This window comes from Hoplias malabaricus, chromosome X2 (assembly GCF_029633855.1).
Source record: "Hoplias malabaricus isolate fHopMal1 chromosome X2, fHopMal1.hap1, whole genome shotgun sequence".
NCBI lineage: Eukaryota > Metazoa > Chordata > Actinopteri > Characiformes > Erythrinidae > Hoplias > Hoplias malabaricus.
The window spans coordinates 41,338,023-41,359,244 of record NC_089819.1 but is presented as its reverse complement, the minus strand read 5'-3'; the positions used below and the strand labels follow the sequence as shown (position 1 = coordinate 41,359,244).

The window sequence follows — 21,222 nt, the reverse complement described above, 5'->3', positions numbered from 1 at the left end:
TTCAGGACTTGTCCTGTCGCCTGTCTCTGTGATTGCTCCCTCTGGGCTTGTCCCATTTTTGTGAATGCTCCCTCTGTGTCTTGTCCTGTCTCCTGTGTCTGTACTCGTTCCAATTGGCCTTGTCCTGTGTCTGGGAGCACTCCCTCTGCCCTTGTCATGTGTCTGTGCTCGCTCCCTCTGGCATTTTCCTGTCTGTGATTCCTCCCATTGGCCTTGTCTCATCTATGTGATCACTCCATGTGACCTTACCTTGTCTCTGTGACCATTTCTTGTAGCCTTGTCTTGTCTGTGTGATCACTGAGCAACTGCACATGAGATCAAAATCACCATGCTCAATGTCAAGTGGAGGCTACAGCTGTAATAAAGCTCCCCAAGCACTGGGCTGTGGAACAGTGGAACAGTGTTCTCTGGATTGTGATCCGGAGCTAACAGTCCAGTATCAGTACCTGACCTAATGTGTGTGTGTGTGTGTGTGTGTGTTTGTATGTGTGTTTTCTACTAAGTATTCCCCTCTGGTATATAGAGGGGAATTACCTGGATTTAGAGGCAGATTTTGAAACTTTCTAAACCTATAAACACTTCTAAACAACTGCTTCCAAACAGCAGCTCAGAACAGTTGGATGGTTCTGAAATAAAACACACAAAAAAGACAAGTAAAAAAGCAAAGAAATGGAGCTGATGAATCTTGTCCTTCGCCTGAAATCACACAGGTGTTTATCACGACACAGATCTGAACTTCAGCCTCACATTCACAAAAATAATATTAGTTTAATCTCAAAATGAAATCAATTCAGTTTAATTCTAAGCAGAGTGGGTTTGATTCAGGCACCTGAGAGAGAGAGAGAGAGAGAGAGAGAGAGAGAGGAGAGAGAGAGAGAGAGAGAGAGAGAGAGAGAAAGAGAGAGAAGCAAAACAACATAGAAATGCTGGCAGAAGAACACAATAGCAATAAGAGAGCAACTAGCAATTAAATTTTTCTGTGAACTTTCCTTTTTAACACAAGGTAAGATTTGGGGTTCTTGCTCTTGGGGCTCCCCCTAGTGTAATTTATTTTTACAGCACTATATTGAAATCAATAGGAAGGGGAAGGGGGAGTGGTGGGTGGGTGTGGTTTTCTACCCTCTTCCCAAAGTTAAATAGCATACTTTCTGCAGTGCTGAGCCCAGAGTAGCAGAAACACAGGCCCATTCTTCCTATTACAGATTATTGAAGCTGCACCTGAAGTTTGCACCACAAGTAGTGTCACTGTCATACAGCTCTAGGGTACCGGCATTGTGGGTTTGAGCCCTGCTCCAGGTGACTGTCTGTGAGGAGCTTCGTGTGTTCTCCTCGTGTCCACTTTGGTGTCCTCCGGGTGCTCCGGTTTCCTCCCACAGTCCAAAAACACACGTTGGTAGGTGTATTGGCGACTCCAAAGGTTCCCTAGGTGTAAGTGAATGTGTGAGTGCGTGTCGCTCTGCATAGGACCGGCGCCCCCTCCAGGATGTGTTCCCACCTTGTGCCCAGTGATTCTGGGTAGGCCCTAGACTCACTGCGACCCTGAACTGGATAAGCAGTTACAGTCAATGAATGAATGAATGAATGAAAGAATGAATTTAAATGTAAATGTATTACATAGTGTGGTTTAAGTATCTCTCTCTCTCTTTCTCTCTCTCTCTTTTTCTCTCTAGTAATAGTAGCAGATGCCGTTGACTAAATGAAGGTTGAGTGAAACTGTTCCCTCACGAGGATAAAGCAGAGGTTCAATCTAAATCATAAAATGGTTTGTTAATTAATTAATTGTTCTTTTTTATTTTGCATCAACTGGAGAAGAGGCTTCAGTAAATTTGTGAAATTTTATTTATTTCATAAATAAGACTGGATTAAGATGGCCCCATATTCATAGGTCCCAGTGCTCCCTATTTCATGAACTCTACATTTTTAGATTCTAGAGATCTATATTCCTTAGCCTTTGTATTTCCAGTGCATAATTTCCAGCTCAGGTGCAGCCATCCCTTAGCATCCTATTTCACTTCTTTCTTTTCTGTAGAGAATATATATACTGTGTCCACAGTGGGTGAAATTTAAAGTAGTGAATTCAGTCATTTTAAAGGGTTTCCATAAGTGTTTGGGCATATTCCGCGTAGTAGCATTGATTCCAATGGATTTTACATAAAATAATTGCTGCATCCTTCAGTAGCCTTAGCTCTGTCCACATTTTGAATGCTTTTTCTACAGCAGCATCTGTTCAGCATGAGCTGTGAATTGAGATCACTGTTGCGTGACTTTCCTTCACTCTGTGTTTCCATTGTTTCTTTCATTCTTTTCCTTCGTTCTCTCCCTCTATCTCTCTCTCTAATACAGTGTTTTGGTTTGGGAGTGAATAAGGCTCCCTAACGTCTCTTGGTCCACCTGTTTGGAGAGAGACATAATTAACATTGTCTGCCTCTGGTTCTAATTAAATCTCACTTTCTGCAGGAGAACTGGGGAGAGTCAGCGTAAAGAGAGGGGTGGGGGGGTGGAGAGAGATTGTCTTGTGCATCAGAAAGAGCAGGAGCGAGTGTGGTGCCGACAGGAAGCTTGAAGAAGTTTGACTGCTCAGTCTAAAAGGAGCTTTGTGATAAATGACAGCTGGAAAATGAAAAGAAAAAGAAGAGAAAAAGGAGGAAAGTGGTGGAAGGACTATGAATAGAGGAACAGTGATGGAGGCTGTAAAAGAAAGAACACAAGCAGTGGCATTGCCACCATAGTTAGTAAGATCTACACAGCTATTATTTAGCAAAGTAAACAGAGTTATCATCAATTGCTTTTTATTTGCTGATTGAAATCTCCGGAGGGTCTTATGATTTTAGAACCCAACATTCCCAGTGATTTTTATTTTTATTCTCAGGGTCCTATATTAATTTCATCCTATTGACCCATACTCTTAAATTCCTATAATCCCAAATCTTAATATTGCCAGGGACATATATACTCAGTTATTCGCAAGGCTATCTAGACCTGTACTGGGTCTCCCAAAACATTCGTAACTCTAAGTAATACATAAAATTGCACTTAAGAACATTCTTAAAATTACTAGCCCTTCCAGAAACACTTCATAACATGTGCAGTTCTGCCACAAATAAGATATTCATTCATTCATTATCTGTAACCACTTATCCAGTTCAGGGTCGCGGTGGGTCCAGAGCCTATTTGGAATCATTGGGCGCAAGGCGGGAATACACCCTGGAGGGGGCACCAGTCCTTCACAGGACAACACAGACACACACACATTCACTTACACCTACGGACACTTTTGAGTTGCCAATTCACCTACCAACGTGTGTTTTTTTTGGACTGTGGGAAGAAATCGGAGCACCGGGAGGAAAGCCATGCGGACACGGGGAGAACACACCAACTCCTCACAGACAGTCACCCGGAGCAGGAAACGAACCCACAACCTCCAGGCCCCTGGAGCTGTGTGACACTACCTGCTGCGCCACCGTGCCACCCCCAAATAAGATAGTGTCTGCTGATTTCCTAATAAAAAAAGTGTGCTGGTTCAATGCACAGCAACAGCACCTTGAAATAAAACACAATTTTATGAAAATCAATATTCACTTTTGAAAATGTAATTGTGTCCCATATACTACATCTAACAACTACAGAAATCTAATCTACTACCTTGGATTATGTAGTTAGTACGTTCCTAGTATTAGAGACTAATCCTTAGGTGCTTAGTTTGATTCTGAACATAAACGCATATAATGTTTCACCCACACACATATATATTTTTTTACTTGATTTACGTACAGATGTGTAAATGCATTTAAATGGGGTTTATTTTCAGTGTAGTAATTGTAGAAGTAAATGAATACAATTCTGGGATAATCATGTGAAAATGTATGTAAATCATTGCTTCAGTGTAGGTGCAGAGGCGGAGTCAACAAAGAAGTAATTAACATTCATTAATCTTGGAGACTAAAAAGGCTTTTAGGAACACTCCTAAATGTTGCTTTCCTAAAGTTACATCATTCTTAAAGTTTTTTTTTTTTTTAATCGGTAGGACTAATCCTTATCTGGAAAGATAAGGATTGACCCCAGGTCAGGATTACTGCAGTAACTACACAGCGTCAGCCATGAAGCATGGGGAAGTACTGGGTAGATAATAGGATGGCTATTTTCACCCTCAGAAAGAGGACATCATTCCAGAAACAAGGAGGATTGATACTCCAACACATAATGGAGGTAATAACTTATATAACAGTTCACAATTTTGAACAAGGAATTTATAACATTATTTATTATTTTACTCAGGAAACTTGACACCTACTTGTGATATTTAAGGTCGTTCCTCACTGCTGCCAGAAGTTTGCTATTGGTCGGGAGTTTGTGGGACATATCTTTCTACAAAGTTCACACATATCTGAAACTGACTTGACACTATTTCCCCGGGAGCTGAAAAATGTGCTGTCCGCCTGAAGCTGGACATCTGGCCACCCTAGTGGATATGGAGCTGTAGGAGCTCAGCAGGTGTAGTGAGCACATAGTGTATTTGTGTAATTACAGGTAGATTTTCTCAAGGCCCTTTGTTAGTTCATTAATTTTTAGGGCCTACATTCTCTGGATTCTATGCCTAAAACAGCATATAGGCTGCATTGTGTGGAGCTTATTTGAGAGTGAGGGAAGTCATGTATTATTTTAACCTATAATTTCCACACACAGACCACATACACAGATAAAGCAGTCATGGAGGAAAAGAAGAAGACAGGGGGGAACTGTGAAATTGAGAACACCATGAAGTTTAAGATGTTTTTTTAACCTTTTATATAACTGTCTACACTTGCATTTTTAGGACACAAGAAAGTTTTGCATCCATTTACTAGTTTGTTAAAGAGTAAGGCAGAGTTTTATTCCCATGGCAGTTCAGAAGTAGGTTTCAGTTTTCATGGAGGAGAGGATGAAAGAATAAAGAAAGAGAAGAGAAGGCATGAATGGAGTGAAGATTAGTGCTGGAGAGAGGATTAAAAAACTGAAGGAGTATCAGAAGTGCAGTGTCTCTGACCCTTAGCCTCTATCCATTATGTCTCTGTGGCTTGTAGAGCTTCAGTACTGTCAATCTATCCCAGAGAGAGAGAGAGAGAGAGAGAGAGAGAGAGAGAGAAAGAGAGATTGAAAATATATCACACTTAAATTGTGCTGTTAGTCTGTAGTGGATGTCATGACCGTATAAAGAATCCTGGGTCTGACATGGACTTCTGTTTTAGAAAGAAATAATAAGAATGTAGGAGTAGTTGTTTTTGCTCAGTTCTTTTTGCTATCAACTTGACTGTAATTAATAACTGACACCAGAGATGTTCACAAAATACAACTGTGACTCTGTGTGTATATATATATATATATATATACAGTCACACAGCTCCAGGGACCTGGAGGTTGTGGGTTCGAGCTCCACTCCAGGTGACTGTCTGTGAGAAGTTTGGTGTGTTCTCCCCGTGTCCATGTGGGTTTCCTCCGGGTGACTGTCTGTGAGAAGTTTGGTGTGTTTTCCCTTTGTCCATGTGGGTTTCCTCCAGGTGCTCCGGTTTCATCCTGCAGCCCAAAAACACATGTTGGTAGGTGGATTGGCGACTCAGAAAGTGTCCATAATGTACAGAGTGTGTGAGTGAATATGTGTGTCACCCTGTGAAGGACTGGTGCCCCCCTCCAGGGTGAGTTCCCGCCTTGCACCCAGTTATTCCGGGTAGGCTCTGGACTCACAAGCGACCCTGAATTGGATAAGTGAATGAATACTCAATGTAATCGAAATCTCACTGCAGCTTTAAGGTGCCACGGATTACAGTATACATTTGTGATGCACCAAAATCAACTAAATAATATGAATACAGAGTGAGAGAAAGAGATCTCTATCTTTCAAGCACTGTGCCCGGATGATGATGGAAAGATGCTTGTTTTTATTTTTGACAAAGGTGGGGTCAATAGGGTTGAGTTACAAGTCGAAATAAATGTATTTATATGCGACTCAAGTGCAATTCAAACTCGAGTGCTCATCTCAGCCTGACATAGCTCTGGATTTGGTGAGTTCAATATCCATGTATTTGATTGTATACCTGCTAGTCCTGGGGCAGTATAATAGTAATACCATATACCACCGAATATAAAAATGTTGTCTCTGTCTTAAAATGAGGATGATATTCTAATAATGACATGTCATGGGTGTTCAATTTTTGTTTTCTGTTTGTCTGGTCAGTACATTATCAAATAAGCTCATTTGTGTGACTTTAAGAGAGCCAGAGGAAATATTAGCTATAGGAGATGACTGCTGAAAACAAACAAAAACACTCAGAAGAACCTTCACTGGAATGTGTGCTCACAGACTGGTGCATCTCAGAAAATTAGAATATCATCAAAAATTTAATTAATTCAATTCAAAGAGTGAAGCTCATATATTATGTAGATTCTTTACAAACAGAATGACCTATTTTGAGCATTTATTTCTTTTAATATTGATGATTATGGCTTACAGCCAATGAAAACCCAAAAGTCATTATCTCAGAAAATTAAACACATGCAAAGTTTTCCTAAGTCTGGTTCAGTAGGCTACACAATCATGAGGAAGACTGCTGACTTGACACATGTCCAGAAGGCAGGCACTGACACCCTCCTGTTGTATCCAAGCATATTAATGGAAATGTGAGTGGAAAGAAAAAGTGCGGGAAAAGCTGCACAAGCAACAGGGATAACCACCACACACAGACGTATCCAGTACATGGGCCATTACTGTTGCATTCCTTGTGTCAAGCCACTCATGACCCAGAGACAACACCAGAAGTGTGTTACCTGGGCCAAGGAGAAAAAGGACTCGACTGCTGCTCAGTGTCCAAAGTCCTGTTTTCAGATGAAAATAGATTTTGCATTTCATTTGTAAATCAAGGTGTCAGAGTCTGGAGGAAGGGTGGAGAGGCACACAATCCAAGCTGCTTGAGGTATAGTGAGCCATGTCATCTGCTTGTGTTGGTCCACTGTGTTATATCAAGTCCAAGGGAAATTTTAAAGCACTTCATGCTTCCCTCTGCTGACAAGCTTTATGGAGATGCGGATTTCATTTTCCAGCAGGATTGGGCACTGCCAAAAGTACCAATACCTGATTTAATAACAAGAGTATCACCTAGCTTGATTGGCCAGAGAGCACGCCTAATATATGGGGTATTATCAAGTGGAAGATGAGAGATACCTGACCCAACAATTCAGATGAGCTGAAGGCTGCTATCAAAGCAACCTGGGCTTCCATTAACACTGCAGCAGTGCCACAGGCTGATCGCCTCCATGCCACACCACATTGATGCAGTAATTCATGCAAAAGGAGCCCCTACTAAGTATTGAGTGCATATACTATACATACTTTTCAGTAGGTCACCATTTCTGTATTAAAAAAATCATTTTTTAAATTAGCCTTATATAACATTTTAATTTAGTGAGATAATGACTTTTGGGTTTTCATTGGCTGTAAGCCATAGTCATCATCATTAAAAGAAATAAACACCAGAAGTAGCACCTGTATGGGACTTTATCCTCTTAATGTGGGATTTGAGCCTCAGTTTGCTGGAACATGGTCTGTGCTGTGATGTTTAGCTCACATATCTAAGCCTAGCTGGCCAGCTATGGTTCCAAACACTGCAGAATCTGTCTCATTCCTTTCTTTCTGTTAGTCCAGCACAAATCGTACTCTCAGACAGTTTCTCTCAGACGTTTTTATCATCAGAATGTGTGTTGGTATCTCAGAACTTTGCAGTCAGAATAGCAACTGCACTGAGCAGTTAGACTGATCATTTATTGATCTAAAAGTAGGCCCCACCAATTTTATTGTATAGCCATGTTTATGTTTGGAGATGTTAAAATTTGACGATATGAAAAATGTGAATACTGGTAATCCCTAATTCCTTAGGTATAGCTGTCTTTTAGAACCAAAGCAGTCTCATTCTCTAGGAGGGTAGGATGGCCTCTCCTCTCCCCATCACACATGCACCATGGTACTCTTTCAGCTCAACAGCTTTCTGTTGGCTGATGTGACAGCTCTGGGCAAATGGTGTTCTCCTCCAGCATGTGAATCTGTCCAGTGTCATGACACCAGCATAGAAAACAGGAGGAGGCTAGATTTGTGTCTCACAGGAAGCATATGCTTGCCTTCATCCTCCCAGGCTGATGTCACTTTGGTGACTAGTGGGAGTCTTAGCAATGTTTCAGGGTGGATTCGATGACAACTAATGTTTGGGGAGAAAATGGGAATAAAATGTATAAAAAGAAAGAAACAGCTGAGATTTATACAGAGATTCTGGTTCTTACACTGTTTAAATCACATCTGGAGTGGATCAGAGAGAGTGGGAGGAAAGGAGAGAGAGAGAGAGAGAGAGAGAGAGAGAGAGAGAGAGAGAGAGAGAGAGAGAGAGAGAGTGAACATTAGTGAATGAGTGGGGGACTGTTTGCCAATATTGCTGTAAATTAGCGATGGTAATAAACCCATTTGAACTGAAGGGAAGAGGGAGAGAGGGCAAGTCAAGTGGGTGTAACATTAAATGATATAACCTATGTAGAGGATGAGAGAGAGAGAGAGAGAAAGAGAGAAAGAGAGAGAGAGAGAGAGAGAGAGAGAGAATAATGAAGGGCTAAAGCCTCAGGAGACCTGAGATTAAGGGACGGAAAGGGTGGGAGAGAGAGAAGTGGAAATATAACGAGAGAGGGGATCATGACTAAAGCTGGTTTCATTTTTATGTGCAGTGCATGAGTGTTCTCTCTTTTCATCTTTTTTCTTCATACTATGGTAAAATAAGCCTTAGGCCCATCATGAAGTATATTATACAAATTTCACTATATATGTTATATGTCTAAATGTTTTAAACACCTCTTTTAATACAGGATTTCAGCAACATTAAACATTTGTTTATGGCATTAACAATGCTGACAGCATGTAAACACATAACAAAAACACACCGAAAAAACCTAATCCCAAAGTATGCTTAATTTCCACTGCATTTAGTAGAAATGACCTCCTGTAAATACTCCTGGTGGCTTTTGGCATCCTGTAATGTCTGCCTAATGGAAGTAGCTCAGATTATGAATTAAGAGGGTGTAATGTATCCGCTACAATACTCAATGCATTTTTTTAGGATCCCTATTCCTGCCATTTTACTACCCAAACCAAAATGTCATATTATGTCTAAATGTCATATTACGTCTAGTGCTGTCAATTAAAAAATAATAATTGTGTTAATCACAACATTCTGTGATTAATCATAAAGAATAGCAAGTTAAAATGCTAGTATTTCCTTGGCTTAATTTATTCATTCTTTATTTTGGGGGAGGGGCATAGGAAGATAAAACATATATTTTGAATGGTATCTACAACAAAGTAGAGGAAACTGTAAAGTGTTCACTTGTCTGTCTTTGTACACATATGAACTTGAGTGACATCCCATTCTTAAAGTTATTAGATAGTAATATTTAGTAATGAGGAAACTTCACAACTGGACTTGTTGCACTGGTGGCATCCTATCATTTTACCATGCTGGAATACACTGAGCTCCTGAGAGTGAGTTGTTGAAGCAAATGTTTGTAGAAGCAGCCTGTATGAATAGCTGCTTGGTTTTATGCACCTGTGGACATGGAATTTAATGGAACACTTGAATTCAATTATTTGGATTGCCGAGTGACTAAGTTTGGTAATATAATGTATTCAAATGAGAATCAAATTTGTTGAGTAAAAGTTTCAGGGATGGAGTTAACATCAAACACAACTAAGTTAAGACAACTGCAGCGTGCAGCTCACAGGTCAGACAATAAAACACCTCCATATTCCAGCTTCAAACATGTTATAAGAGATATATGTGTGGATTAACCAAGGAATCAGAAGTACATGCACGTGTGTGTGTGCACATGTGTGTGTGGAGAGAGAGAGAGAGAGAGAGAGAGAGAGAGAGAGAGAGAGAGAGAGAGAGAGAGAGGGAGAGAGAGAGAGAGATGTAACAGTGAGAATTAGTTATGACATTTAATCTATTTCAACATAAAAATAATGAAACCTACTTTTTGAATTTAATAGTAGCAGCCTACGTTTAAATGGAAGAATGATTAATTTTCGTAAAAAAAGGTCAAGTTTACAGATTAATCACATGCATTAATGCAGTGACACTGACAGCACTAATTGTAACACAAAGCACTTTCAATAATAGTAATTATAATAATAATAATAATAATAATAATAATAATAATAATAATAATAATGTTGTGAGTTTGATCTCTAGTAATCCATCCCTTACTGGGACAATACAGTAGAAGCCTTTTGAGCTAAGGTGCAAATCGAATTGTTTTACTCCATGCATGTCAAGCTCTGTTGACTTTCTGTCAGCACTGACCTTTCCAGCTTGTAGTGTCATGTGTTTATGAGAAACGTGTTTAATCAAAGAAATTAGTCATTAGACTTAAAATTGGGATACATTTGGGTTAACTCCAAACTACTTGAAATATGTAAGAAAATTGAGTTGGTGTTCTAAAAGACTCTTGACTTAATCTTCAGGTTTCTTGGGATTGACAAAGCCCTAGAAAAAAATGCTAGCATCTCAGCAGACCGTAAATAAATTAAACTGCCATCCATAGATGAGTCCTTTATATCCTCTCTCATTTTCTTCTGTTGTGGGCAGCATGATTACTTCTTGTGCAGATAAAAAAGCCCCTCTACACATGTTTAAGTGTGTTCCTTTGTGATGGCTCATCCAGGCTCTTTGTGTTTGTCGCTGTGGAGATAGAGAGGCACTGCAGAATGGCCTCCCGAAGCGATTCTATTTAGACAGCGCTCTCTTTATGAGGAAGATGATTACATTTGAATGCAGCCTTAGAGACTGTTCAAATGGAGTTCATGCTCTGGGACGTCTTTGCCGCCAGGAACAAGCTGCACACAGTGAGGTCCTCCGGGGAGGCGGAGCTCCTGGGATGGGGCTATCTCCCTGTTACGACTGAGTCCGGAGGACGAGCGCAAATTGATCAGCTTTGGGGCTGAGATTGAATCGTCAATTTCAATCGCAGTTTCAAGCTTGAGAGGACGGTGTGTGAAAGCTTCAGAAATGAGGAGTGACCACTGTGGAATAGACCCACACCCTCATGTATTGCTCTAACAGTTGCCGGGAGCAACCACAATTTATCTCAGAGTGCTCAATATATGTGTGAGATAGCTTTGGATTGAGGATGGGACATGAACAAAATGATTACGTTCAAAACATGAAGACACATTTGGCCACTGTCAGAAAACCAGAACCTTATATTTTTCATTTTTGGGCCTGGTCTAAAAACACTAGTAAGTGCAATAATTTAATGTATTCACAAAAAACAAAGCAATTAGCAGTATTAGCAAAGGGGTGGGGTGTGGGGGGTTGAAGATCCATAAATGCAAAGAAACCTTATTTGAGCATTAAGATTCCCATTTGTCATCTGCCATTTCCTTCATATTAGATTTATATTCATTTTCCTATACAATTTTATCCAATTTATTAATTTTAGATTCCAAACAGCCTGGTCAAGCCATTGTGTCTTCTAATATATACAAATGTTTCTGGATGCAAAATGTATACATTGGTTTATGGTAGCAAATGTGTGTACAGGGGAATGCTGCTTCTCATAAATTAGAGTAGATACTGAGGTCCTAAAAAATTCTTATGTTTAATTACACAAATTAAACCTGACAAGTAATTCCAATGAAGTTGGTACGTTGTGTAAAATGTAAAACAGAATATGACGATTTGCAAATCTTTTTCAACCTATATTCAATTGAATACACTACAAAGACAAGCAATTTAATGTTCAAATGGATAAACTTTATTGTTTTTTACAAATTTTCACTCATTTTGAATTTGAGGCCTGCAACATGTTTCAAAAGTTGGGACAGAGGCAATAAAAGACTGGGAAAGTTAAGGAATGCTCAACAAACACCTGTTTGGAACATTCCACAGGTGAACAGGTTAATTGGAAACAGGTGAGTGTCATGACTGGGTATAAAGAGAGCATCCCAGAAGGGCTCAGTCATTTACAAGCAAGGAGGGGCGAGGTTCACCACTTTGTGAACAACTGCGTGAGCAAATCGTCCAACAGTTTAAGAACAATGTTTCTCAACTTACAGTTGCAAGGAATTTAGGGATTTCATCATCTACAGACCATAATACCATCAAAAGTTTCAGAGAATCTGGAGAAATCTCTGCAAGAAAGAGGAAAGGCCTAAAACCAGCATTGAATGCCCATGACCTTCGATCCCTCTGAGATAGACTGATGCAAAGTGATCCAAATTGTTTTTGGAAATCATGGACGCCGTGTACTCCGGGCCAAAGAGGAAATGGACTGTCTGGATTGTTATCAGCGCAAAGTTCAAAAGCCAGCATCTCTGATGGTATGGAGGTGTGTTAGTGCCCATGGCCTGGGTAACCTGGCACATCTGTGAAGGCAACATTAATTCTGAAAGGTACATCCAGTTTTTGGAGCAATATATGCTGCTACACAAGCAACATGTTTCTCAGGGACGTCCCTGCTTATTTATATATATATATGAGGTTGGCACGGTGGCGCAGTCACACAGCTCCAGGGGCCTGGAGGTTGTGGGTTCGATTCCCACTCCGGGTGACTGTCTGTGAGGAGTTGGTGTGTTCTCCCCGTGTCCGCGTGGGTTTCCTCCGGGTTCATCCCACAATCCAAAAACACACGTTGGTAGGTGGGTTGGCGACTCAAAAGTGTGTGTGTGTGTGTGTGTGTTGCCCTGTGAAGGACTGGCGCCTTGTGCCCAATGATTCCAGGTAGGCTCTGGACCCACTGCGACCCTGAACTGGATAAGCGCTTACAGATAATGAATGAATATATACACCAACATGATAGAATCTTTTTACACACACACACAAATGGTACAGTTAATGTGCTACTCTGTATTTTTTCATCCTTTGTTTGCACTCATTTTTTTTTTTTTACATCTGGGTGAGTCCTGTATTAATTAAACAGTTATAGCAGGTGGGAAATCTGTGAGAAAACAACTGCTATATGTTTATGCCCTAATCTCACACTTAAAAATGGTTCTACAAGGGTTCTTTAGTAAAGAAAACAGTTCTATATAGAACACTTGAAGAACCTTTGCATGGTTAAAGCTTCTTTACATCATGAAAGTGTTCTTCAGATTGATGAAGAATGTACTATAGATGGTTCTATAGAGCACCTTGTAGAAAATGCTTCTATATGGCACCATAAATGGTTCCTTTATTGTTACAAGTTTGAAATCCTAATAATAGAACACTTTTTTTTGTGATGTATAGGACCCTTTTCTAAATGTTGCTATATAGAGCCATCTACAGCACATTCGCCATCAGTCTGAAGAACACTTTCATAATACAAAGAAACCTTTAATCTTACTAAGGTTCTTCAAGTGTTTAGGGTTCTATAGAGAACCATTTCTCCCCCAGGGCTGGGCTGTCCCCTAGACTCCAGAATCCCCTCAGTCTGGGAGCTCATCTGCCCATCCTGCTGCCTCAACACAGAGGCCCTCACCGAGACCCACTGACTTTGAAGCATTTGCTGCCAGTGCAGTGTATAGCTCCTCAGACCCCAGTGTCCCCCACCCACCAGAGAGTAATTAATATAGCTCTTTATTTGTGTTAATGTACTGGTTGTATAATGAGTAGCTTTTTTTTTTTACTTTTATAGACCTTGATTGATCCTTTCTGCATCCAATCCCTTCTACCCATTCCCTACTTCAAAAAAGGCCTGTAAATCAGGCTTACATGCTGCCCCAACTCCTCATCCTAGAGGTGGGGAATAGGAAATAGATGTATTCTGTCCAACAGTTCTGCAGGAAATGTGATCTGTGGTGGATTTAGTAATGAATGAATTTATAAATCTGTACCTGTTTAAAAAGACATGTTGACATCCCTTCAGTGAACTGAAGATAAAATAATATTCAAATCCATCTTGAACTACTACATTAAAGTTATTATATTCCCGACATATAACTTAAACATGTAATGTTTTTATTGTTTCAAGTGGGACAAGATGAGACAGAATAATGCTGGAAAACAATACCATAACACAGTGTTGAGGGAATGAAAGTTGCTAATCTTAGTATTGCTCTCCTGTTCCTTTTATTAAAACACAGTGTATTTCATAATAGTCATTCATATTTCAAAACATCAGGTATATAAAAAAATCATGATGAGGTATTTAAAACCAGAGTTTAAATGATGACTGTGTATTAATACCAGGGTTTTTATATACATTTTTCAATCTTTTTATAATTGTTATAAAATTAAATAAAATGTAAACATTAATTATAATAACATTTAATTTAGTTATAGGCTATATTGTTTTTATTTAAAAGTTTAAAACTGCCCTCATTTTTGTATTAAATCTTATGTAAATATATTATTTTATTTATGATTTGCACTATATTATATTATTTTATTTATGATTTGTGTGTGTGTGTGTGTGTGTGTGTGTGTGTGTGTGTGTGCGTGTGTGTATCAGAGGCGATTGCTCTAAGACTGCAAGGGAAGCTCAGCTTCTCCTAAAATGTCAAAAAATAAGTGATCAAATATATACTGTTGTGTGTACATGTCATTGAATAAATATGCACTACAACACGCTCAGCTTTTGTTCACAATCAGCTTCTTATCACTGGTAAAGACGCGGCTTTCCTCTCAATCATTCCCGCAGTTTCACAGTGATTTAAACAGTGAGGACACTGAGCGTCCACAGAGTTCAATAGCGAAGTGCAGCGAAACGGGACGAGTCATTGGATAAATGCTGGGCTTTGTCCCGCCCATCGGACACTCAGCGTCTCTGGGGGTCTATGGGGCAGTGGGCTGGCCTCGGCTGGCCCGGACGCTCAGCTTCTGCATGATGATTGGATGATCTGTCTGAATCCCTTTTTGATTGACAGCGAAATGAGCGAATCAGCGATCCTTTGGTATAGAGATCCGTGGGAGTATTAAATTTTCATTCTGTTCTGAGTTGAACCAGACTTTCTTAAACCTCTTAGCGGCATTTTCTTTGTTAAAAACGACTAGTGACAAATCGAGCTTCTATTTCTGGTGGGTTTTTTTTGTAGCTGCTTGTTATTGGAGACTGACTTCTATCACTCTTTCTGACTTCTATCGCAGTTTCTGTCCAGCGAGTGCTGCTGATCCCCTCCACCGTCACAAGGGGTAGAATTTATGTATAAATAAACCGACACATTTTATGATGTAGGCCGAAATTGAGCTTTATCTCCTTGAAAGACCAGCATCCGCCACTGGTGTGTATATATATATATATAGTCACCAGGAAGTAAGCTTCTAACCACAGACCTGAAACTGTAGTTCTAACTACACAACTTAACGCCAGTGTTGCGAACGTTCGGTGGAACTGCGGTTTTGAGAAACACCTGTGTTGTTTAACGATGGTTCGGACTATGCAAGTTACCAACGTAGTTACTTCGATAGTTCCAATGAGAAACACTTGTGTCACAACTGCATCGTTCCAACTATGTATGTTGCTAACGTAGTTGCAACTATGCTTTTGGGAAATGAACCCAACGCTGGTCTGTCACAGAGTGGTGATGTAGCAAATTTATGAATTCTCTCTCACTTTTTTGCTTGGGTAGCTAACAGCTAAGTTTTGTCACTTCTGTTGCTTTAGCTCCCCTGCAAATATGGGATGGCAATTGTATGGCATTTGCAAATCCTTTTGCAAAAATCCATTATTAAAAATCCATTATTATTTTGCAAATCTTTTTGCTTTCAAAACCAAAAACCAACAAACAACAGAGTGTTATAGTGTGTAATGTGAATTAAGATAAACCAGAATGAATCCTCAGAAGACCTGCAATCCCATAATATTTATGGAATTATGCTAGAACTGTAGATTTGATCGTGAATAACACTGACTGGTCACCATTTAGATTCTATTTCTATACAGTTTTTCTTGTTATAAGTATTTTAAGTTATTTTATCCAGTGAAAATGTCTTATTCCATTGGCTGATGTAGAACAATTCCAATGGATTAAGGAACGCTTATTTGGGTAAAATTATTTAATACAATTAATATACTTCTACAAAAAATTTACAACACACTTATAATGGAAAAACTGCATATCTTCATTAGATTGGATCATTACACTTAATAAAACAGCATTTTTGCAGTGTAGTTGTTTTTCAGCAGGTTCTTGTTCTTGTTTCACTGAAAAGCCAAAGAGCATGATGGCAAATAAGGTTTTATAACCACACATTGTCAGCTCATAAACACTGCAGAAAAGACAGAGGTTTGTTTTATTGCCTGCTTCATTTGCATTTTATAGACTTCTTCACTGAGTGTGGTAGGGGCGGCACGGTGGCGCAGCAGGTAGTGTCGCAGTCACACAGCTCCAGGGACCTGGAGGTTGTGGGTTTGATTCCCGCTCCAGGTGACTGTCTGTGAGGAGTTTGTGTGTTCTCCCCATGTCTGCGTGGGTTTCCTCCGAGTGCTCCGGTTTCCACCCACAGTCCAAAAACACACGTTGGTAGGTGGATTGGTGACTCAAAAGTGTCTGTAGGTGTGAGTGAGTGTGTGTGTTGCCCTGTGAAGGACTGGCGCCCCCTCCAGGGTGTATTCCAGCCTTGCGCCCAATGATTCCAGGTAGGCTCTGGACCCACCGCGACCCTGAACTGGATAAGTGGTTACAGATAATGAATGAATGACTGTGGTAGCATGTGAGAAGATTTTGAAATCTACAACACATTTAACCAAAAATATACACATGCAAATTCTGTGGAATTCAAACTTAGTTTTTATAATGATTGTCCCAAATAACTGTAGTAACATAAAAACTTCATAAAAATGATTTTTCAGAATTAACTATGGATTATAGCAATATAATCTTCAGGTTTTACAATACAATCCATTCAATTTTAAATTTTTATTCATTTTACTTAATTTTTTAATTTTTCAACGCAAGCTTAGTTAGATATTTTGGGCTAATATCTAATGTTTCAGATGCTACCACAAAAAAAAAAAAAAAAAAAATAGAATAATAGAATTTGCCTATACTAAATTCTCTCCTCTGTTTCTCTTTCTCAGATGCTGTGGTTCACTGGGTTAACTGACTGTGTGAACAGGAGCAGACATATTCCAAAGAGAAGAGTAGAGTGAGGTCACAAGGTCAGGTGTCATGAGTCACTGCAGTGGCAAGCAAAGCTATAAGCCTTTAATGTGGAACAGTTAAAATGGGGACAATGTTTGGCTCTTTGTGTCTGGAACAGCTGTGACTGCCCTGGGGGAAACCCGTTTCCTGAAACTGTCTTAGTAATCCTTTCACTCCGTGGCCATTTTTTCCTTATTTTGGATTCTAATCTCTTTCCTTTCTCCTCTCAATCAAAGCAAATTCATCCCTCACAACCACTTACAAAATGGCCAAAAGAAGGATCAGGCCCAGCCTTTCCCAAGTTTCCTCCACTGCTCTCTCATTCCTTCTCCTTCCTTTGCTTTTCCTCCCTCTACCCTCATTAGTGATGGGTGACTGCTGGCTTATTGAAGGAGATAAGGGTTACGTATGGCTGGCGATATGCAGCCAGAACCAGCCACCCTATGAAACTATTCCTCAGCACATCAACAACACAGTGCATGACCTTCGTCTGAATGAGAACAAGCTCAAAGCCATCTTCTTCAGCTCCATGAGTCGTTTCACCAACCTGACCGATCTCAACCTTACCAAGAATGACATCTCTTACATTGAAGATGGAGCCTTTGCAGGACAGGCCAACTTGCAGGTGCTCCAGCTAGGATACAACAAGCTGACCAACCTAACTGAAGGCATGCTGCGAGGACTGGGAAGGTTGCAGTGCTTGTTCCTGCAGCACAATATCATTGAGGTCATTTCCACCAATACCTTCTGGGAGTGTCTCAGTCTTAGCAGCCTTGATTTGTCCTCCAATAAGTTGGCCAAACTAGACTCATCCACTTTTACAGTTCTTGGGCGTTTAATGGTATGCGAACTTGCTGGGAATCCTTTCCACTGTGGCTGTGAACTGTACAGCTTCCTAACCTGGCTGGAAGCCTTCAACAATGTCACCCACACTTATGACAGACTGCAGTGTGAGACTCCAAGAGAATTTTTTGGGTTTCCTTTGCTAAGCCCAGTCTCAAGTCATGGGCGCAATGCTCGCTCCATCTTGTCATCCATGTGCAAGGATGGAATGATCATTCATGGCATAACCTCCCTGCCTCCAGATCTGGACTCCTCCGGGATAGGGCCAGGTATTTCAGAACAAATGGGATCATACCATCAACCCACAGCATTATCAACAGCAGGCCCGTCCTACACCCCTACCATTAGGTTGCAATCCGTTTCTCTCACTGCAGCCTCACTGCTGGTCCAGATTCCTCAGCCTTACAGCAAGATGTACGTCCTAGTTCAGTACAACTACAGTTACGTTTCTGATATTATTAACCTGAAAAGCAAGAAACAAATCGTCAAACTTGACACCCTAAAGCCCCACACTGATTATACCTTCTGTGTAGCCTCGATCAGAAATTCACAAAGGTATAATCACACCTGCTTACAGTTTGCAACAAGATCCCCAGGACCTGATGACCTGCGAGAAGGCCCCTCTACCACCACCCACTACATAATGACCATCCTGGGCTGTTTGTTCGGCATGGTCATTGTGTTGGGCTTGGTATACTACTGCCTACGCAGGCGTCGGATGCAGGAGGAAAAGGACAAGTCCATCAGTGTCAAGAAAACCATTTTGGAAATGCGTTATGGGCCTGAGGCGGCAGCAGCAGCAGCCAATGACCCTTCGGCCTTGCAGAAACTCCACGAACAGGTCCACCACCAGCACCACCAAAGCAAGATGTCGCAGTCCACTTCCTCCAGCATGGGAATGCTCCATAGCTCTGCCAACACCAGCTCTTCTCGCCTTTCCTCCCTTCCACAGGTGGAGAAGATGGCCACAGCCTTCTCTGAGGCATTGACTACCAGCAAGGGAAACTACATGGATGTTCGGACATCAGCCAGTGGAGAAGAACGAGTGAGAGATGGATCTGTACCAGCAGCCAGGGAAGAGATTGTGAGGGAAGAGAATGGGATTGATGTTGGAGAAGACTCTGAGGACGATGGTCGAGGCTCAAACTCAGAGATCTCTACCATCGCAAAGGAGGTGGACAAGGTCAACCAGATTATCAACAATTGCATTGATGCACTAAAGTTGGACTCTGTAGGTGTTGCGGCAGCAGCTGCAGCTATTACCACTAATGAAAACGCACCTTCTCCTCCCTTACAGAGTGTAACGTCCTCTGCCAGAGTACTCATCCCTCTTTCCCCAACAATAACAGAGACATGCCAGATCATGTCATCACCCAAAATCCCTGCACTGCCCCCTGTACCTCTTGTTCTGCCCCTCTCTGAAAGACCAGGCATTAGTGGAGGTGGTTTTCTTTCACCACCTTACAGGGACCCACCCCCTGCCACTGCTGCAAGGCCATTACAACGGCAGCTGAGTGCAGATGCGGCTGTTGTTCTTCCCGGAAATGTAAAGAACCGCTGTGGTGCCACATCTGGAGGATCCATAAAGAATGCACGAGTCTTTAGCTTGGATGTGCCTGAGCCTCTTAGCCCAGATTCTTCAAAGTTCCTAGAGAAAGGTAGCCTTAGCCCTGTTGGTTGCGGGGAACCCACTGAGATGCTTCCTCTGGTGGGTGTCCAAGGGGGCAGCAATGGCAGGGGAGAAGGTGGCAGCGGGGGAGGAGGGGGAGGCGGCGGTGGCAGTGGTGGTTCGGGTGGAGGAGGCACAGCACCACAGTACCTCCTAGAGGTACACCCAGACTACCACTGCTCAGAGCACCGACACTCCTTCCCTGCTCTCTACTATGAAGGTGCCATCGACTCCCCTGCCCCGAAGGCCTCCTTCCTGAAGCCCCTCTCTCGCACCAAGAGGGACGCTGCCTACTCTCAGCTATCACCTCGCCACCACAACTACTCGGGATACTCGTCCAGCCCAGAGTACTCCTCTGAGACCACCCTAAAAATCTGGGAGCGCTTTCGGCCCTACAAGAAGAGCCACCGAGAGGAGGCCTACATTGCTGCTGGCCACGCCCTCCGGAAGAAAGTGCAGTTTGCCAAGGATGAGGATCTGCATGACATTCTTGACTACTGGAAGGGGGTGTCTGCTCAGCAGAAACTGTGAGATGGTTCCAGAGGCACAATGACACAAAGGCTGCAGAAACTAAGCTAAGTACTTTTAGACCCTATTGTGACAGAAATTAAGTTTTAATTATATTCTTTAAGGAATTAATAATAAATGCACAGGAAAATGTGGTACTAATATAATGAAAGGCCGAAAGCTCTAAAAAATATTTTTGTGATGTGCACTATTTCAAACAGGAAAATAGACTTAAATAATCAGTCATTGGTGTTTGTGTAGAATCGAAGCCTGTAGGGATGATCTTAGGTGGATACTCATCAATTTAATCGTTGTCAGTTCTAACTGATGGCACAAATTGCAGCATGGCTGAAGCCTAGGTCTCAAACAATCTGGGCACCCGTTCCTTGGTCTCTGTTTAAGCTCAAACCGAGCTTGTTCAGTTGAGACGTCTACACATGTTCAATGCAGAGCGTTGAGGAGAGAGGGAGGATTTGGAGATACTTTGCATTCAGAAAGCATAGCGTTTTTGAGGCAGATATTTATTTATTTTTCTTCTGTAGCTTAGCCAGTTCTAATTCATTACACTTTCCACATTTTTGCCTCAGAGAGAGAAAAAGAGATTGGCTATTCATTTGTGATCTTTGCACAAATTTGACCAAAAAGAAAGGTCTGTATGGAATTTGGGAGAAGGAAAATTGAATTAGATACAGAATTCTGGTTATTTTACAATTGGCAGCTAGATGTAGCATTGGATGTAAGTATAGTCAGACTGTTGTTAGACTTGCTAATCATATCCACTTGCACCTGTAAATCCTAAGACATATGCTCACCCTAATACAGATGCTGTGTCCTTGTGGTTGCTGATATTTCTTTCATATACAGCACTCTGCCAGATGAAGTCCTATATATTGAATAAGCCTTGATGCTAAATTACACTGTCAGTGGAGAAAAATGCATTTTACTGTTCACATTATCTTCCATTATAAATAGCCCTGAATGTGACTGGGTAAAAAAAATCCCTTCTTTTAAATCCAAACATGGTCAAACATTTGTGGACAACTGTTCATTCAACATTTCTCCTGTAATTTAGCGTACT

General features: G+C 41.1%; 1 protein-coding gene across 1 annotated transcript in view; it reads left to right on the top strand.

Annotated features, from left to right (window-relative positions):
- Positions 1–21,015, top strand: part of LOC136677109 (protein phosphatase 1 regulatory subunit 29-like) — an 86,379-nt gene extending 65,364 nt beyond the window's left edge. Inside the window, exon 3 of the mRNA XM_066654525.1 lies at positions 17,062–21,015. Within this exon, the coding sequence (XP_066510622.1) occupies positions 17,391–20,168 (2,778 nt within the window). The 5' untranslated portion in view covers positions 17,062–17,390 and the 3' untranslated portion in view covers positions 20,169–21,015. The remainder of the gene's footprint in view (positions 1–17,061) is intronic.
- Positions 21,016–21,222: the final 207 nt, after the last annotated feature.